The sequence below is a fragment of the Ictidomys tridecemlineatus genome, chromosome 4, assembly GCF_052094955.1.
Source record: "Ictidomys tridecemlineatus isolate mIctTri1 chromosome 4, mIctTri1.hap1, whole genome shotgun sequence".
Lineage (NCBI taxonomy): Eukaryota > Metazoa > Chordata > Mammalia > Rodentia > Sciuridae > Ictidomys > Ictidomys tridecemlineatus.
This window is the reverse complement of record NC_135480.1, coordinates 10,077,039-10,094,564: the sequence shown is the minus strand read 5'-3', so window position 1 is coordinate 10,094,564 and position 17,526 is coordinate 10,077,039. Positions and strand designations below refer to the sequence as shown.

General features: G+C 50.8%; 1 protein-coding gene and 1 long non-coding RNA gene across 5 annotated transcripts in view; one reads left to right on the top strand and one right to left on the bottom strand.

The window, feature by feature from the left end:
- The window catches only part of Slc22a8 (solute carrier family 22 member 8), a 21,494-nt gene extending 10,801 nt beyond the window's left edge, over positions 1–10,693 (bottom strand). For 2 of the 4 annotated variants that reach the window (XM_078045825.1, XM_040284202.2), the window contains exons 1-2: positions 9,129–9,288; positions 8,022–8,378 (exon numbers count right to left, since the gene is read on the bottom strand). In XM_078045825.1, the coding sequence (XP_077901951.1) occupies positions 8,022–8,354 (333 nt within the window). In that variant the 5' untranslated portion in view covers positions 8,355–8,378; positions 9,129–9,288. The other 2 variants (XM_021730581.3, XM_021730580.3) reach the window with 2 other exon arrangements.
- Positions 8,891–17,526, top strand: LOC144376994 (uncharacterized). Its single transcript, XR_013437454.1, has 2 exons — positions 8,891–9,647; positions 11,957–17,526. It is a non-coding gene; the product is annotated as an uncharacterized LOC144376994 (long non-coding RNA).

Here is a 17,526-nt window from a genome sequence, read left to right as displayed (position 1 = left end):
ATAGAAAGAAAAATGTGGTTATGGCTTCCCTGTAGAGCTGCACAGACCCTGGGGCTCAGATCTGAGATGTGAAACTATTGTGGGTTGAATCATGTCCCTCCAAAAGACACATTGAAGTTCTACCCTCTATTGCTTCAGAATGGGACCTCATCTGCAAAGAGGGTTGCAGAATATAATCAGCTGAGTTAAAGTGGGGTCATACTGCAGTAGGTTGTGCCCTTAGTCTGCCATGACTAGTGTCCTTTTAAGAGGAGAAGAGACACACAGGAGAATGTTAGGAGGGAGGTAGAGGTGGGCATGATGCATCCAGAAGGTGAGGAATGCCAAGGATCACCAGCAGCCACCTGAAACCAGCAGAGGCAAGGAAGCAGACTTCCTCTGAGTCTTTATAGAAAGCACAGCTGCACCTTGATTTGAACTTCTAGTCTCCAGATCTGTGAGACAATGTGATTTCTGTTGTTTTAAGCCCCCAATTGGTAGTACTTTGTTCTGACAGCCCGAGGAAACGAGGATGCTGCATGATTCCCACATGTCTGAAGTATCTGCCAGCCTGATAGGCACTAATGGGAAAGGGGTTAGGAATAGAAGAGTATCGTAATGAGGGAACCAGATACAGAGCGAGTAGAGAAGGTTTTTAAAGACATCATGGGATGTGGGGGAGAGGAAGATATTTAGAGAGACTTTTGGCATGCTTTCTGTGTAGTTAGCTGTGCAAAGCCCCTCAGAAGGCCCTGTTAAGAAAACCCGAGGCAGAAAATTCGATTAAAGAGAGTGATTTGTATTTCCTTTGACTGTGACTCCATGCGTGGCTGGTGGAGTCCTTGGATTTAATCAGGTCACACTGTGATTCAACAAAAGCTCCAATGCCAATGGGTTCCCCTTTGCTTTTACACTTGCTACAATCCCCTTACTCTGGTCATGTTGCCAATCCTTTGAAATTCACGTCAAGATCATCCTTTCTGAGTGCCAGGAACTTCTTTTCTGGATGTCTGGCACAGGAAGGTGGCCAATAAATATGTATGAAGTGGTTAAATGCCCGAGAAGCATGTCCAGACTCTCAGTAGAGGTGAGGTGGCCCTGCTCTCTCCTTAAGCTCCTTGCAGCCCCATTTTTACCTCCAGCAGGTGCATATCATGCAGCATTCTACACTCTTATTTACTTGTTTTCCTCTCCTGTAGTTCGCAACCTCTTTGAGGACAGAGAACATCTCATTTGACTTTTTATCCCTGGCAGCTATTAGAGTAGTTAGTAATAGTAAATGTTAGTATTTGTTTAATGAATAATGATAACCCTGGGTTATCATGCATATTTTCTGATGAGGCCAGAGAGGGAGAGGTAACTTGCTGGTTGGAGGGATCTAGTTACTAGCTTCCTGGTGCTTCTAGCCAGTCCTTGGCATGGCCTTGGTTCATTCTTCTCATCAACTTTGGACAATTGTACATCACACCCTTGCTCTCAGCATCCTAGTCTAATGTTATTTATTTTTTCTTTTCTTGGAGTTTTATCTTAGCCCCAAGGGAATGGGCTTTTGGAAGCAATGGATAGGAAGCTCACTTCCCTGTCTTCCGGCATGGTCTGATGCACCAGGAAGGTGGTAGGGAAGAGAGATAAGGACTACTATGGCTCAGGAGAAAGCTTTGTGAGTAATGTCGTAATAATGTTATGAAATAAGCACCATTATTATCTCCATTTTTAGAAGAAGCAGAGGCTCAGAAGATGAATGATGTGTGCAAGCATTGCTTGGTTTATTTTAGGGCAGAGACTCAAACTCAGGTCTGATGAACCCCCAGCTGATGTCCTATTGCTACAGCTCCCCAGTGGCCCACTGTGGGCTGCGCCCTGAGACAGAACTGCCAGAAGAAAGGCTTAAGACGTGGCATCTGTTGTTTGGAGCCACCACAAAACAGCATGGCCCAGGATGGAATCATGGTTGGAGGAGGTGGTCAAGATAGGAGCCAGTGATCTGGTCAAGGTCCAAAGTATGAAGTGAGGAGAGGTTTAGAAGCTGAGGCAGCAGCAAGAAGAGTGGCCAGGAGACCCCTTCTGAGGGTAAGGCAGAAGGTAGGCTACGAAGGTCAGGACAAGCCATTTGCCATGATCAGCAGGAGGAGTGGAAAACTGACTGCAAGGACCTCACACACCCTCTCTTCTTCCTAGAGCTAGGGCAAGGAAACAGCCTGTCTTAACATTGGGGCTTTCAGGAATAGGCCAGACCTTGGGGAGAATAGCTGCTTCCCCGTGCCTTATTAGATCCCAGATGAAACTGGGACTAGGGCCAAAGGGCCAAAGAGGATGAGCCAGGTTTTTTGTTTGTTTGTTTGTTTGTTTTGTTTTTTTTGTACCAGGGATTGAACCCAGGAGCACTTAACCACTAAGCCACATCCCCAGCCCTTTTTTGTATTTTTGTTTAGAGATAGGATCTCACTGAGTTGCTTAGGGCCTTGCTAAGTTGCTGAGGCTGGTTTTGAACTCATGATCCTCCTGTCTCAGTCTCCTGATCCGCTGGGATTACAGGCATGTACCACCACCTGGCTGAGCCAGGTATCTTGGGGAGCATCAAAAGGACTTGAGCTCCATCTCTGCCACTTAAGAGCTATGTGTTCCTCAGACAGCTACTTAACTTCTCTGTGGTTCAGCATCCTCTTCTGTACCTGTAGGTACGTGGTACCTGCTTCTCAGGATTGTAAATGATGTACTCAGTGAAGAGCACTCAGCACTATACCTGGAAAACAGTGGACCTTCCATTCACAACCCTTTTTTAAAAAATGTGTATTTCTTTTAGTTGTAGGTGGACACAGTACCTTTATTTTATTTCTGTGTGGTGCTGAGGATCGAACCCAGTGCCTCAGGTGTGTCAGGTGAGTTCTCTACCACTGAGCCCCAGCCCCAGCCTTTACAATATCCTTTTTTATTATTATTGTCTCATGTCATTGTACACCTGTGATGCAGGAGGTAGGGTATGGATTCTGGGCCAGAACCATCATGTCTGAAAAGTCTCCCTTCTGGACCTAGCCCAGTGTATTACTCTATAAAGTTGGGACAGTGGTGCCTGGTTTGCAGGGTCATGAGAGAAGGAATGCTCAGTAGCTTTGAGGGAGTTCTTGACCCTGGAGATCTGACTCCTGTGCATGGGATCAGGGACTTTCTAGATCAGGGAGTCATGCTGCCAGGAAGGTGGTCAAGGTGAGGCTCCCAGTCCTCACCCAGGATTCAGACGGGAGGTTAGGAAAGAGGTGAAAGGGCTGAGGGCCACCAGTAGGGACTGAAGCTGGAATGGGGCTGGAGATGAGATGGATCAGTGCCCTGGAGCTGGGCAGCCTGGGGATTTGGTGATGGGGATGGAGAGAAGTCAGAAGTGGCTGACTGGGGACTCCGGGAGGGAACCTCCAGGGTACAGACCTACTTCTAAGAGACCTCTTAAGCAGGCTCCTTCCTTCTCTAGCAGCTGACCGGGCCTCCAGTGACTCACTGAGATGCTGGGGATGGGCTTCTTGTGGCCCTGGAGGTAGGATGGGGAAGCTCAAGGCCCAGAAAGGAATCTTGGGGGCTTTAAAGGACTGCATCTTACTCATGCAAATCCAGGCCCAGGCCCACAGGGTCATAGGAGCTGAGGTTCCATGGGGTGGGGCTGTGGGCTACACTCTGCTCCAGGGAACCCAGGGCCCAGCATGTAGGCTTCCATGCTTTCCAGACATAATAGAAAGGGCTTTGTTTCCTCTTAATGTCCCAGTAAAGCTCCTTCTGAAAAATCCTGACCTCGTCTCTGGTCTCTGCAGCACCAAGAGAAAGGAATTCGTGGTTACCCCTGCCAGGAAAGCTTAGGGGATCAGAAGGGGGAGGGAGACCACCTCCATTCCCCTGTCCAGACCCGGTGCTGGGCCCGCCCTCTCCACCAGCTCAGTCCTCTCACCCCATTCTACAGATGAGGGGACTGAAGTGAGGGGAGGTGACCTACCAGGTCCACCTGAGGAGCTCTAGGGGGGTCATCAAGATTGGCCAAATCTGGGAACCTGGGTGAGCCAAGAAGTGCTGAGACAGCAGACTCCCCTTTTTACCGGAAGATCTCCCTACCATCTGTGGGGATTAATCCTCTCGTTTTCAGACATCTGGCTATCAACAGCCACAGAGCAGCAACAGCCGCTGACATTGATGGAATGCTTTGCAGAACCAGGCCCTGTGCTGAGTGCTGTTCTTGGTTATTTCCTTTAATCTCCACACTTGCTTTCTTGTTCCTTTTCATGGATGAGGAAACCAAGACTTCTTGGAATTGTGACATTCCTCATAGGCAGTAGAGTCAGGTGATTTCTGATTGCCTGACTTTACTCGACAATCCCAAGCTCATCGGGTCACCTGAACCAAGCTCTCTCATTATCAAATAACTCTGCCTTCTTCATTACCCTCCGCATCCAGTCCCCTGCCTCTGAGCTAGGATCCAGCCACTGCTCTACCTCTATCACATGGGGGCCCGAACTGCATTTTGCCCCACCCCAAGCAGATGGAGCCCCATTCATGTTTGTGGCTGAATGAACAGAAAAATTAAAGGGCTCTGGCCTTGCTGTGTAGATACCAGCAGCTGGCTGGGTCTGGACATTTGGACTTGTCCAGTGGGATCTCATAGAGAGTCCCTAGGGAGTTAGATTCTGATACAGAGCTAAATGAGATCTGAGCTGGAGAAAGATGCAGTACCCTGAGGACTGGGACCTCTGCATCTCTTTGGGATGTAGATCTACACTGGTCCAGTCACTGGAACGGTGACTGGGAACTTGGCTGGCACAGAATGAATTGACACTTGACTGAGTACAAGGTCTTCAACCTTTGTTCTTCGTGAGGCTTCCCCACCAAAAAAACCTGCCAGGGGCATGACCTGGAAAGGAAGCCACTTCTCAACAGTGTCTGCATCCCGCTATGCGAGGGAGCAGGTCCTTCATTGAGCACTGACTGAGCACTATTTAAATACATCCAGAACTGCGATGACAGAGATGGGCGGCAAAGACTCCGTGACCTGGAGGAGCTGCTGCAAAGTGTGGTGGGGAGCTGATCTTTGGGTAGACCTGTTCACCCAGCACCCTCTGGGGGTACAGTGAGTGTGGTTGGCCTCACAGATTGTGGGCTGGGGACCATGCATCCTGTGTGGCACCGGGTGAGCACGCAGAAAATATTAGTGATGGTGCTACTTAACTGTTCCCTGTAGGTTTTTTGTTTCTTTGCTAGGTCATGTTTTGTGAGGACGGGGATGGTGACTACTCCTTCTCTTTGTCTTCCCAGATGCACAGAAGTCATCCAGGGAAACTTATGGCAAGTCACATAGGAAACTTACAGGCATATCTTCAGCTCCTTCCTGCTCCTCACCCTCACATCCATTCAGTGATCAGGTCCCACTGATTCCAACTCCCAACCTCTCTCGCTTCAGTCTCAACCATTCCTTCTGTCACCTCTTTCCTGAATTCCTGTGCAACTTGCTAATGTGTCACCCTGCTGCTTGACTAAAATGGACTACAAATCACTCTGTGATGTGTAGTCAAAGTGACAATTCTTAGAAGGAGGTTTGGGCATGCCGCTCTCCTACTTAGCAACACCACTCTCAGTGGCCCCATATTGCCTTGTTACATACAGAGAGGTCCTTTCTACAGCCCTTCCGGGTCCTATGTCCAGGAGCCTCCCTATTCCCACCGCTTGCTCCCAGTACTTGCAATCCTGACTGTGTTGCATTCTTCATGCATCTGTGACTTTGCATATGACCCCTGACACTGTGCCTTGTTCTTAGCATGTACTTGCCCACTTCAGCCTGCCCCCTAACTCTGTCCTCTCCTCAGGGCAGGCACTGCTGACACCAGCAAGCCCTTTGAAATCCCCCTTCTGGGCTGGATAGAAACCTCTCCTCTGGGCTTCCAGAGCCCTCTGAGTTTATAAAGCACATTTTCATTCATTCCACAAATATTTATTCCACAGAGCACCTCCTCTGTGCCAGGCATTATTCCAGGTGTTAGAGATACAGCGGTGAGCGAAGCAGCTGAAAGTCCCTGCCATGGAAGTGTGCATGTCCCACAAAACTACCCATAAGGGCTGAGAACCTGTCCCCACTGGAGGTGGGCTCCTGGAGAGCAGGCGAGGCTTCCTCAGTATTCAGCACTAGGTGTTGTTCCTAAGTGTTTTTGGATATTTGGTGCATTTCAGGAGCTATGCTTGATGCTGGGGAGGAAAAGTGAACATAGCAGAAATAAATGTAATCTAGGGGCTCTGAGAGCAGCTAATGCAATGGTCAGAAGCACAGCTCTGGGCCCAGGTGCCCGAGTGCAGGACCTCAGTCTGCCACTTACTGGCAATGCAACCTTGAGCAAGCTACTTAACCTCTCCATGCCTCAGTTTCCCCATCTGAAAAATGGGTTAGAATACTAACTATCCTATAGTGTTGTCAAGAAGATTAAAAGTATCAATATTTGTAAAGTGCTTAGAATAGTGTCTGGCACACAGTAAGTACTTTATAAATAAGTAAATATTTAGCTGGGCATGGTGGTGCATGCCTATAATCCCAGTGGCTCAGGAGGCTGAGGCAGGAGGATCTCAAGTTCAAAACCAGCCTCAGCAACTTAGCAAGGCCCTAAGCAACTTAGTCAGACCCTCTCTCAAAGTAAAAAGAGGTTTGAGGGTATGACTCAGTGTTTAAGCACCCCTGCTTTCAATACATGGTACCAAAAATTTTTTTATTAAACAAAGGAATTATAATACAGAGACTCTGAATGTAAAGAGTATTGGATTCAAATCTAGTACTTCCCTCTGTCAGCAAAGGCAAGTCAGGGAGTCAGGCTGAACCTGTTTCCTCATCTGTGAACTGGAGATAATAATATTTCCCTCTAAGAGGCTACATCTCCTGGGATTCTAAGAGTCCACATCTGTAGGGTAGAACCAGGCTTCTGCAAGGTACTTCTTCTATAGAGGCAAAAATCTGGATCCTGCCTTTGAGGGCCTTGTACTCAGATGCCACTCGCTCCATGAAGCATCCCTTGAATCCTGTGGTTTTGCCCTCACTGAACTCTCATGAATCCCTGGACCTCTTATGGGCTTTTGCTTTAAATTCCAGTTCTGAAACAAGCTGGTTGTGTGGCATTGAACAATCACTTTCCTTCTCTGAATCTCTGTGTGTGTGTGTGTGTGTGTGTGTGTGTGTGTGTGTTAAATCTGTTAAGGGAGATAGAAATCACACTTAACAGAGGATCATTGCTGGAATCAAATGAGACAATGTCTGCAAAGCACTAAAATGCGCCTGGAGTTAGTAGATGTTCAGTAAATGGCAACTCCCTTTCCTCATCTTCATCTTATCACGGTCCCCTGACTGGCCTGCCAGTTCATTGAAGAGTCTGATTTAACTCTGTAGTTCCTGGACATGGCAGATGAGAAAGTCAGCAAAACCCATGGAGGAATGAGTGCCGGGAGGCAAACCCATGGGTGCCTGTGCGGGTGGATGGGATGTTTCTTGGGTCTGCTCAGGAGCATTCCAACCCTTTGCCCCGTGAGATCCTCTTCCACACCCCTCCCACCTTGGGACCTCTGCACAGATGGAATCTTCCTCCTTTCCGTCAGGGTCTGGTCAACCATTCCTGTCTCAGCTCCAGGATCACTTCCTCCAATGCCCATCCCCACCTGCCCCCACACACAGCCAGAGCCAGGTCACCGTCTAAGGTCAGAGCCAAAGTACTTTGAAGAAGTACTAATTGTTTCTACCCCCACTGGGATATAGACCCCTCGGGAGCAGGGAGAGTGCATTTATGTATCCCAAGAGCTCAGCACTGTGCCGTCCAAAGAACAGGCTCTCAACATCTGTTGAAGAAAAGTTGGCCTCTGAGCGAAGAAACCAGCCCTCTTGGTTGGCGGCATGTATACCAGCTCCTTGCTCTTTGCCAGCCCAGCATCTTGACCTGGAACCCTAAGCAAGCTAGGCCCCCCACTTCCTCTCCTGTCCACGAGCAGTAAGGGTACATGGGGGTCCCTGAGGTAAGTGGAGGGAGAGGGGGTGCCAGGCATACCTCTGTCACAATGGTGTCCCTGGTGGTGTTGTAGACCCAGCCGTCCAGGCACGGCTCGGTGGCCCCCTGGGTATCATTGGGCAGGCTGGTGTTGGGCAGATGTACGAAACGGAGGCACTTCTCAGGCTCCCCATTCGGGCCCATGGGTAGTACCCAGGGCCCTGCAGAGGTGTTGGGAGGCGGGCGACAGTGGTGGGCAGGGGTGGTGGCTGTGAAGATCTGCAGCAGGTTGTGGTTGGCCATGCCGAGGATTGGGAGGGCGAGCAAGGTCACATGCAGGTACTGGAAGGGGCCCATGCTGCCCACACGGTCCAGAATCTCGGGGAAGGTCATGGTTCCAGGCAAGACGAGCCAGAACTGTAGGCAAGGCAACAGGTGGGGGGGAGGTGTGTGTGGATGTGTGCACGTGAGCCCGGGGAAGACTGCAGAAGCATGTGAATGAGGACATGCCCAGATGTGTATGTGAGCACGAGTGTGTGGTGCTGTTTGTATGTGTAAGATGTGGGGGCTCAGGTGTGTGCATAGATTCATGTATGGATGTACAAGGATGAGCCAGGTGCATGGAGAGATTGGGGGATATCAGGTGTGGGCATGTGCCCAGGTGTGTGGGCGTAGAGGGGTCTACAGGTACAGGTACATTGAGGCTGGAGCATAAAACGCTCAGCCGGGTGACTCTGTGCGCGTGTGTTGTATGTGTGCACTTGTGAGTGACTGTGTGTGCTCAGCTAGACTGGTCACACAGGCTGCATGTATGGGACAGTGCAGGCCACACAGAAAGGACCAAGAGGACCGGCGTTGGATGTTGGCTATGCAGGATGGATAGTGGGGTTGGGTGGGGACGTCCTGATTGTTTCAGGCAGACACACAAGGCTAGAGGACCCAGGCTGCCTGTTAAGAAGGGCCTCCCCAAGCCTAAGCTCTAAGCCTCCTGACTTTTTGTTGTTCCCTGGGGCTAGGACCTTCCATGTTAGAATATCAGAAAGAACCCAAGTAGGTCCCAGAGGGCACTAGAGACTCTACCAGAAATGGTGGAAAAGTAGGGTCTGGCCTTGCGGGGTAGGGAGGGGTCCTGGGTGTTGGGCTTGAGGGCCCTCCATCCCTTCTCACCTGGTGGCTGGGTCTGGCTTTGGAGGAGCTGGAGGTAGATGGAGACGAGGTCCCTGCTCTGTCCTAGGGTCCGGCAGCTGCTGAGGTTGGACAGCTCAGCTCTAACAAGCGGTGTTTGTGCCTCCCTCAGGGGGGCCTTATATAAGGCATAAGCTGTTTCTGGGCTAATGTTTGACTTTCTTGGGAGGATTAACATCACTGGCAGGGAGAGTGCTATGGACCCACCAAGCCCAGCTCTCCAGAAAGGGCTGCCTCAGCAAAGGCTGATGGGAGTGGGGGGTAGGGGTGGTGGAGGGGGACTGTGTGGCTGAGCGTAGCAGGGGTGCCGGCTGGAAGAGGGCTGGGCAACCCAGGCAGACTCACCTAATAGAGTGTCTGGGAAGGGGTCTGGCCTGAGCCCTGATAGTCCAGGGTCCAGGGTTCCTTGACTCTGATGTTCTGAGAAAGACCAATGGGAGAGCAGCTATTGCCAGTGGGCAGACAGCATTCTCTACCAGATCACCTATTTCTGCCTCCCAGGTAGGTGCATGGGGGTTGCCTCCCAGGAAGTATCAGGACATATCCAGGTAGAAAATGTCCCCGACATCTGTCCTTAGGCCCAGGGCTGCCGTACATTGGCCCCCTGGAACAACTAGGGTCTCCCCTGCTTGAGACTCTGCCACAGGCCACCCCTTGCATCCTACTCTCAATGGACACAAGTGGATGCTTCCTTCTGAGGACCAACTATAGTCTCTATACTTTTTGTTTCTCTGAATATAATTTTAATTATATAATAACATGTTTCTTGCACAAAATGTAGGGTATACAGACAAGCCAAATCAAACCAAACTAAATATACACGGTTTACTGGAGAGTCAACCAGGAAGAGTTTAGGTATGTTCTTCTAGCCCTTTCTTCTGCAAATATTTTAATTTAAGACAAGAAGCCAATTGTAGGGTCAACGAACCCTCACAATAGCCATGTTACTCTTTGGCATAATCAATTAGGAAACGGAGAGGTTAAGTAACTTGCCCAGGGTCCCCCAGTCAGGAAAAGTGGCCGGGCGGGGGCAGCATGGCTCAAAGCCCATTTCTGGTCCTCAGGGCCAATGTTTTCTGTGTCTATGGGGCACTGTGCTATGTTGCTTCTCCCTTAGCAAAGTCACCTCGCCTGGTCTCCATCATCACCCCTGCCTGACTTGTCTTTTCCTATGTCCAGGGACTCCTGGGTGCTGCCCATCCTGCTGGCTCTGGGGCTAGGAAGGGGCACACTTAGGGCTCACCTTCTTGGCTCTCCTTCTCCTCTTCCTGGCCCCCTTGTCCACCAAGGAGGCATCCGGCCCCAGCGCTCAGCCTGGGTTCCTCCTGCTGAAGTGCCCGCAGCTCTTGCCCCCTACTGCAGGGCAGGCTCAGCGGCTAAGCCGTCCTGCCCCTCCTCTCCACTTACCACCTGGGCGCAGCAGTTATTGATGTTCTCCCAGTGGCCTGAGGCAGGGCAAGATCCGGAGTCATCAAAGGAAGATTAAATTATGCTCCAAGGCAGCCAAGGGGTTGTTTTAGGAAGGTTTTCGACTGTGAGGCTTGCAGGGAGTTGGGCTGCAGCTCCCAGCCCCCCCTGTTCTGGGTATTGGCCCTCTTAGAGATTTTCTGGTTCTTAATTGGCCTGGGTTATCCGTCTGTTCCTGACCTAGTGGAATGTTGTTTAAAGGCGCCTGGAGACTTCCCTGAGGCTGCTGGGGTTGAGCCAGAGTATACATATCCCAACTGCCCAGTCAGGGGTGGCCCCATCCGGGCAGCGCCCCCAGGCCCCAACGGATATGATTTGGTTCCTGGTACCTGGATCAAGGCTACTGGGAATTGTGTGATGCACTTGTGTGACCTTGGGGAAAAAAATCACCTCTCCCTTGGCCTCTTGCTTCTCATCATTAGTTAAATGGCTTTTTCAAAAAAGCATCAGAAACCTTTTATTCAAACAATATATTGGGTTCATAAAATCAATATATAAAGCAGACAATAGGGGAGGTGCTCTGGATGAGGTGGGGGAGAAGGTGGCCAGAAGGGTAACCCTTCATCACCTCACTCCCCGCATACTCTTAAATCCTCTGCCCTAGGCTGCCCCTGCCAGATGCATCTCCACTATATTAGGGGACACATCACTTCTTCCATGCTGTGATCCTAAATTGAATATGTTCAAATTGACTTTTGTTTTAAAAAGAATTTATGTATTTGGGAAATCTTACATGCTAAATGCATTTTAATTAGAGATATGGAAATAGATTTTTTTTCTCTTTTTCTTCTCTCCCTCTACCTTTCTTTCTTTTTCTTTTCATCTTTATCTAAACTCTTCCAGGATCTCCTTTAAGCTGAGCTAGGTCCAGGCAGTTTCCCCTGGTTTCTGCCAGATCCCAAGAGGGATGTGTGCTTTGAGCTGGATGGGTCCAAGAAATCATCAAGGCCAATGTCCTCATCTTCCCCATGGGAGATTGAGGTCCATTGAGAAGGGGCACAGGTCTGATTCCCAGTGGCCTTGGCACCTCCACAGTAGACAGCCTTTCTAAGTCTTAAAATCTTGGAGGCAGAGGAATCTTGTTCCCCAGGAGCAGTGGGGGAGCAGGAAGCCTCACTGAACTTTCTGTGGGCCATCTTCTCTCTCTTTTTTTAAAAAATATTTTTTTTTATTGTCGATGGGGACTTTACTTATTTATTTGTATGTGGTGCTGAGAATTGAACTAGTGCCTCACATATGCGAGGCAAGCGCTCTACCGCTGAGCCCCAGCCCCAGCCCTGGCCATCTACTCTTCTACCACTTATTCTTCTATCCATCCATCTCTTCCTTTCCATCCAATATAGATCATGAGGCCCTGTCTGCTTGTTAGTGCTGACAGCAACCCAGAAGCAAAGGAGCACGCAGAGACTGACCTCAACACCACAGGAACGCCCAGCTTTGAGAAACTGGATTGGAGTAGTCTGGAGAAAGTGTCTTTGACACCAGCCTTTGATGACAGTGGGTGGACTGGGGTCAACAGGTAGAATTGGAGAAGGATGTGAGTATAGGATGGGCTGGGGAAACGAGAGACAAGATGGATGAATTAGTTTCGGTAGAATCTCTCCTCTCTCCCAGCTTGGTGGCCTTGGTCTCAGGGGCTGGGCATCTCTGTGACGGCCTGAGGGGTCATGATTTACTGGACTTCTCTGTACCCCTGGGAATAGAAGAGGGAAAGCTCTTAAGGTGTGTGAGACAAATGAGGCACCAGGAATTGACTGGGTCACACTCAGTGGTGCCCAAGTTCACTGGGCAGAGACTGGGTCTCTCTCTCCTTAGGACGATTCCACCTGGCAGGTGGCCTGCTGCTGCCTGCCTGCTCTCCACTTCCTCAAGGGTTCAAGGCAGGCGCTGTATACCTGTGACTCCTGTCCTGCTGTTCAGAATGGCCCCAGCGGGGGATGGTGAAGCATTCAGTAAGTTCCAAAGGGCCAGGAGCGATTCTTCCCTGGTAGCCGAGCAGGGGCCTCTCAGCTCTGGAATCAGTCACGGCCTTATTAGAGACCACAGACTCAGCCCCAGTCCTTGGGCAGCTCCAACAGTATAGGTGGCCTGTGTGGGGAGGCTTCAGGCTGGATCCGGGTAAGAGGAGTCCTCTGCCCTCAAAGTCAAATCCCTGCCTCCTCTCCATGGGCTGATTCTAAAATTGCCTTCATAGGATCCAGGTCATTCAGGGAAGGGGATTCCACAGAGCTGGATGTGAACCTTGACTCCCCTTCCACGAGCTAGCCTTGGGCTGGATAACTTCCTTTCAAGTCTCAATTTTACCAGTAAAAATGGGCATACAGGATGGTGGAGATTTTATATATAAAGTACATAAAGCCTGAGCAGAGAGCCAAGCACATAGTATTTAACCTGAGGGTCTGCTCCGAGGGAAGAGGCCTCAGAAAGGCTGGGCGCTCCTGGAAAAAGAGGAGGACGAAAAGGCTGCTGGAAGAAGGCAGGAGGGTACCCTTTGGTCCCTAGGGTACTGGCTGGATGGACTTTGAGGAGGCTGGACCTCTTGGTACCTCTCTGGGTACCTGGAATATGCTGTGGTCCAGCCGAACCTGCAGGAGCCCATCACTTTCCAGGCAGGCTGTGCCTCAGCTGTCATGGCAGGTGGCAAAGGGCAGGGACACAGGACACTTCCTCGACCCAGAAGGACAGAGGGGCTGTGGTACTGGGACCTTGCAGCTGGGCAAGGCTAGAAATGGCTCTCTGAAGGAATGGCAGGGAGAGTCGCCCCCTTCTGGTTTGTATCGCGAATTGCACGTCTTTCCTCAACATGGCGTGGCTGCTTTGGAGCCCCCTCACCACGCTCCGGAGCCCAGCACAGGGAACAGATTTTTGTGGATCTGGAAGCCCCCGCACACTGGAAAACTGCCCTAAGAACTCGAAGTGGGGGGGAACCCGGGCTGCCGCTCCTTAGCTGCAGGCTGATGGGACAGATGCCACAGTCCCTCTGTCCTCAGCACGGTTTTCTGCTCATCAACTCTCTTAAGCCCAGGGGGTAGACCTCAAAGCCCAGGGAACCAGGTGATGTGATGAGTAGGGTGGGCCAGATGTCGCAACAGCAGGTGGCGGGTCTGCAGAGAACCGCAGAGCGCAGGTCCAGTCTGAAGGGGGCAGGGGCCGCTCAGCGCCAGCTGGTGTTGCCATGGGGATATGCAGGCTCCGGGTTGCCAGATCTTCAGATATTTTAAAAATAGCTTGAAATCTGGACTTTTGTGTGAAAATTTTCCAATTGTGTAGGCGACCCCTCCTCCCACCTTCTGGAATCCCTTTGTCTTCTCTCTTCTTCCACCCATAGGGGACACAGGCTCCATCAAGGGGTTCCTTGTGGAGGAAGGTAGGATTGCCTTGGATTTCTCCTCACACCTCCTTCTCGCTGGCCTTCAGGAATGTATTGATTCTGCAGACATTTATCCCATACCTGCCCTGGGCTGGGCCTTGCACAGAAAGGGCCAAGGGAGCTGGTGAAGCCGGAAGGAAATGGACAAGACAGCCTTGCTCTGGGGCTTCACAGACCCAGGGAGGGAGCCCAGAGCTGATAGGAACCCAGGGAACCCATGCCACGTGTCAGGCACCTGGGGACACCTTCCCACATACCTCTTTCCTCCCTCTATGAGGACACACTTTAGAGCTGTGTGGTTTCCTCCCTGTGATGCCACCCACAGCGGGGCTGAATGGATTAGTACCTCCCTGTGCTTATTCCCCCTCAGCATCTCTATACTCGTCCCCTCGAATGTCCCCTCCTCAGAGAGGCCTTCCGAGACCCCATGAGCTCCAGCAGCACCCCAACTCCAGGAATGCTTTCTCCTCTTCACAGCGGTTACCACTGCCTGAAGTTATGTTCCCTTTTATCACCTGTCCCATTGCTGCTGACTGAAAGGTTGTGAAGGGAGAACCTGGTTCTCACATATTGACTGCTATTAGGGCTCATGGTCGGAGCTTGGTTTCACGTTTAGCAGATGTGGAGGTTTTCTTTTTTGTTTTTGGTACTGGAGATAGAACCCAGGGGTGCTTTACCACCGAGCTACATTCCCAGCCCTTTTTATTTTTTAAGACAGGGACTCACTAAGTTGCTTAGGGCCTCTGTAAATTTGCTGAGGCTGACCTTGAACTTGTGATCCTCCTGTCTCAGCCTCCTGAGTCACTGGGATTACAGGTGATGCCACCATGCCTGGGTAAACTGGAGGTTTCAAACAATGTCTCGAGGTCTTAAGACTCTGGAATCATCTCCCTCAGGTACAATCCTTTTACCTCTGCTGGGCGTATCTGTGGCAGAACCCTCCTTTCTGCCATCCTTCTGGGGCCCTGAACGCCCCGATCCACTTTCAGGAAGCAGTCTTAGCAGAGGTGGTGTTCAGTCCTTGACCCTACTTTCTGGAGCTTGGTGTTCTCAGTTACGAAATGAGAACAATGATAATAGTTCTAATCGTATAAGGCTGTGGTGGGGGTGGGTGCCTGTTGTGTTGGGAGGTGGTAAACTCAAAGCCTGTCATGGGACATGGCGTCCCTGCATCTCTGGCTCCTGGCTGGGAGCTCAGAGCCCATTTGACACTCTCCTCCCCCACAGACTGGTGCAGTTTTTCTGCCTTCTTTGTTTTCTGTCCAGGGCCATTGCACAGACCTGCTCTGTGGTTGGCCCCCTCAGCATAGAAGAGCCAAGGGATGAAGATGGGCTGAGCTGCCAGCAAAAGCAGTATGGAGGAGAAGAGGCCACAGGTGCAGGGGAAGATGCTCGGAGCCTGTGGGAGCCCAGCTCAACTGCCCTGTCCTTGTCCTTCCTTGGGCTTTAAGTTCCCCTCCTGGAGAGCGGGACTGGCAGAAGCAGCTTTACCTTGGTGGTACAGGCACAGTAGGGCTCCTGCTGTGGAGGACTTGGCAGTGGGAACCAGTTTGATGCTAAAGATGCCAACAACTAGATAAATGGCTGCTCTAGTTAGGGGAGGAGCCTGGTCTGGGGCTGATAGTGGGAGAAGAGTCAGTTGGTTTGTGCCCAGGTGCCTTCCAACTGACAGGATGCAGAATTATAGATGAGGTGGGGGTGGATGCTGCCCACCTCAGGGTTCTGGCCTCATCTTAGTTTCATCATCTCTGTTGATGAAATTTAGAGAAGTAAAATTTATCATGTTTGCAGAGAACCCAAAGCTGGGATAGAGGCATCTAAGTAGGAGGACAGAATCAGGATCCACAGCAGTTGGAGCTTTTCATGTCGGGCCTGCTACTTTGTAGCAATGCCACTTCCCTTAAGTCACATAAACTAGCCCCCCCCCTCACCACTTGGGGGGTTGTTGGAAATGGAACCTGGCCTCAGTCATGCAAAGCCATTGTTCTGCCACTGAGCTGCACCCCAGTCTCAGTCACATCAACTTTTTGAATCTTAGTTTCCCCAGCTGCAAAACTGTTGTGAGGGCTAATGATACAACATATGGCGCAACACCCAGATGGCACCTGACACCTGGTCAGCCTTTACTAACTGGTGGCTACTGCTGTGATTAGTGCCAGTGTTCGCTTCTTAAGGACAGGGGACTTGTCTTTCATTTCGGTATCCCCAGTGCCTGGTACTGCGTGGGCACTGAACAAATGTTTGTCAGATGAATGAACAAGATGAATTTGACAGGGATAAATGTCAGTTCCTGGACGGGGATCCAAAGACCCAGCTGCACAAGGCTGCAGTGGGGGAGAGCTTGCTTAGCACCAGCTCATGTGAGAAAAGCTGAGGAACTTACACTGGTGGAAATTCTGGGCAACACAGGGTGGCTGCCAAAAGCAGCCAGGGCAAGCTTGGGTGGTATTCTTAGAGGCCCTGTGCTCAGAAAAAGGGAGGCCTCCGTGGTTAGATCAGCCTCAAAAACCACATTTCATTCTGTATTTCCCCTGTGGGGAGGCCAAACAAGACAAAGCTGCGGGGTGAGGACCGCATATCATGAGATGCGGTGCAAGAAATCGGGGGCTAGAGAAGAAGAATTCACAACAGCCGCCCAGGTGACAATCAGATTTTGCCCCTTCCACTTGGTCTGTAGAATCAATGAACAACTCCAAGCCTCGGTTTTCTCATCTGTAAAATGTGCAAGCCACCACTGGAGGTCACCCAGCTGCTGGACCCCGAGGCCGAGCCTCACTGGACTCAGTCCCTCACCCTTCTCACTGAGCTCCCCGTAGGCGAGCGGTTCGCGCTGGAGCACAGCTGGCAGGAAAGCTGGGGGTGGCCGCTGGCGTCTGTTTCAGTTTTGGGGGTTGCACTGGAATTTCAGGGTGGCCTTCCCTCTCGCTGACCTCCCCGCTTTCCTCCACGTGCGGCCGATCCTATAATCCAGGGCCTTTCCCTGGGTCAGCTTCCCTCTCATTTTCTGCGTCGGATGAAGTGTGCAAATGGCTGGGCTCAGGGTAGCGCGTCCTCCCTCAAACCGCCCTTGCTTGCAGCGCGCCCCCTGGCGGTTCCTCTTCGCCCTCTGGTGGCCGCAGGAGGCACTGCGCTGGTTCAGCGGGCAGTCTTGGAGCAGCCCTAACCAGGGCAAGGTTAGAATCAGACTTTGTGGTAAAATCCTGGACCTCCATCAACAGATGCATGGGAACAGCAGTATGGTACATACATAGATGGAATGCTATTCAGCCTTGCTGACACAGGCTACCATACGGAGGAGCCTTGAAGACAAAGGCAAATGTTGTATAATTTTATTTAAAGGAGGTACCTAGAAAAGGAAAATTCAAATACTCGGAAGTTAGAATGAAGGTTGTCACAGGCTTGGGTTGGAGCTGGGGAGAAGTTATTGACTAGTGGATATAGAATTTGTTTGAGGTCATGAATGTTCAGGAAGTAGTGGTGATGGCTGTCCAGCACTGTGGTAACAACAGTACACATAAACATCATTAAAATGCTAAACTTTTA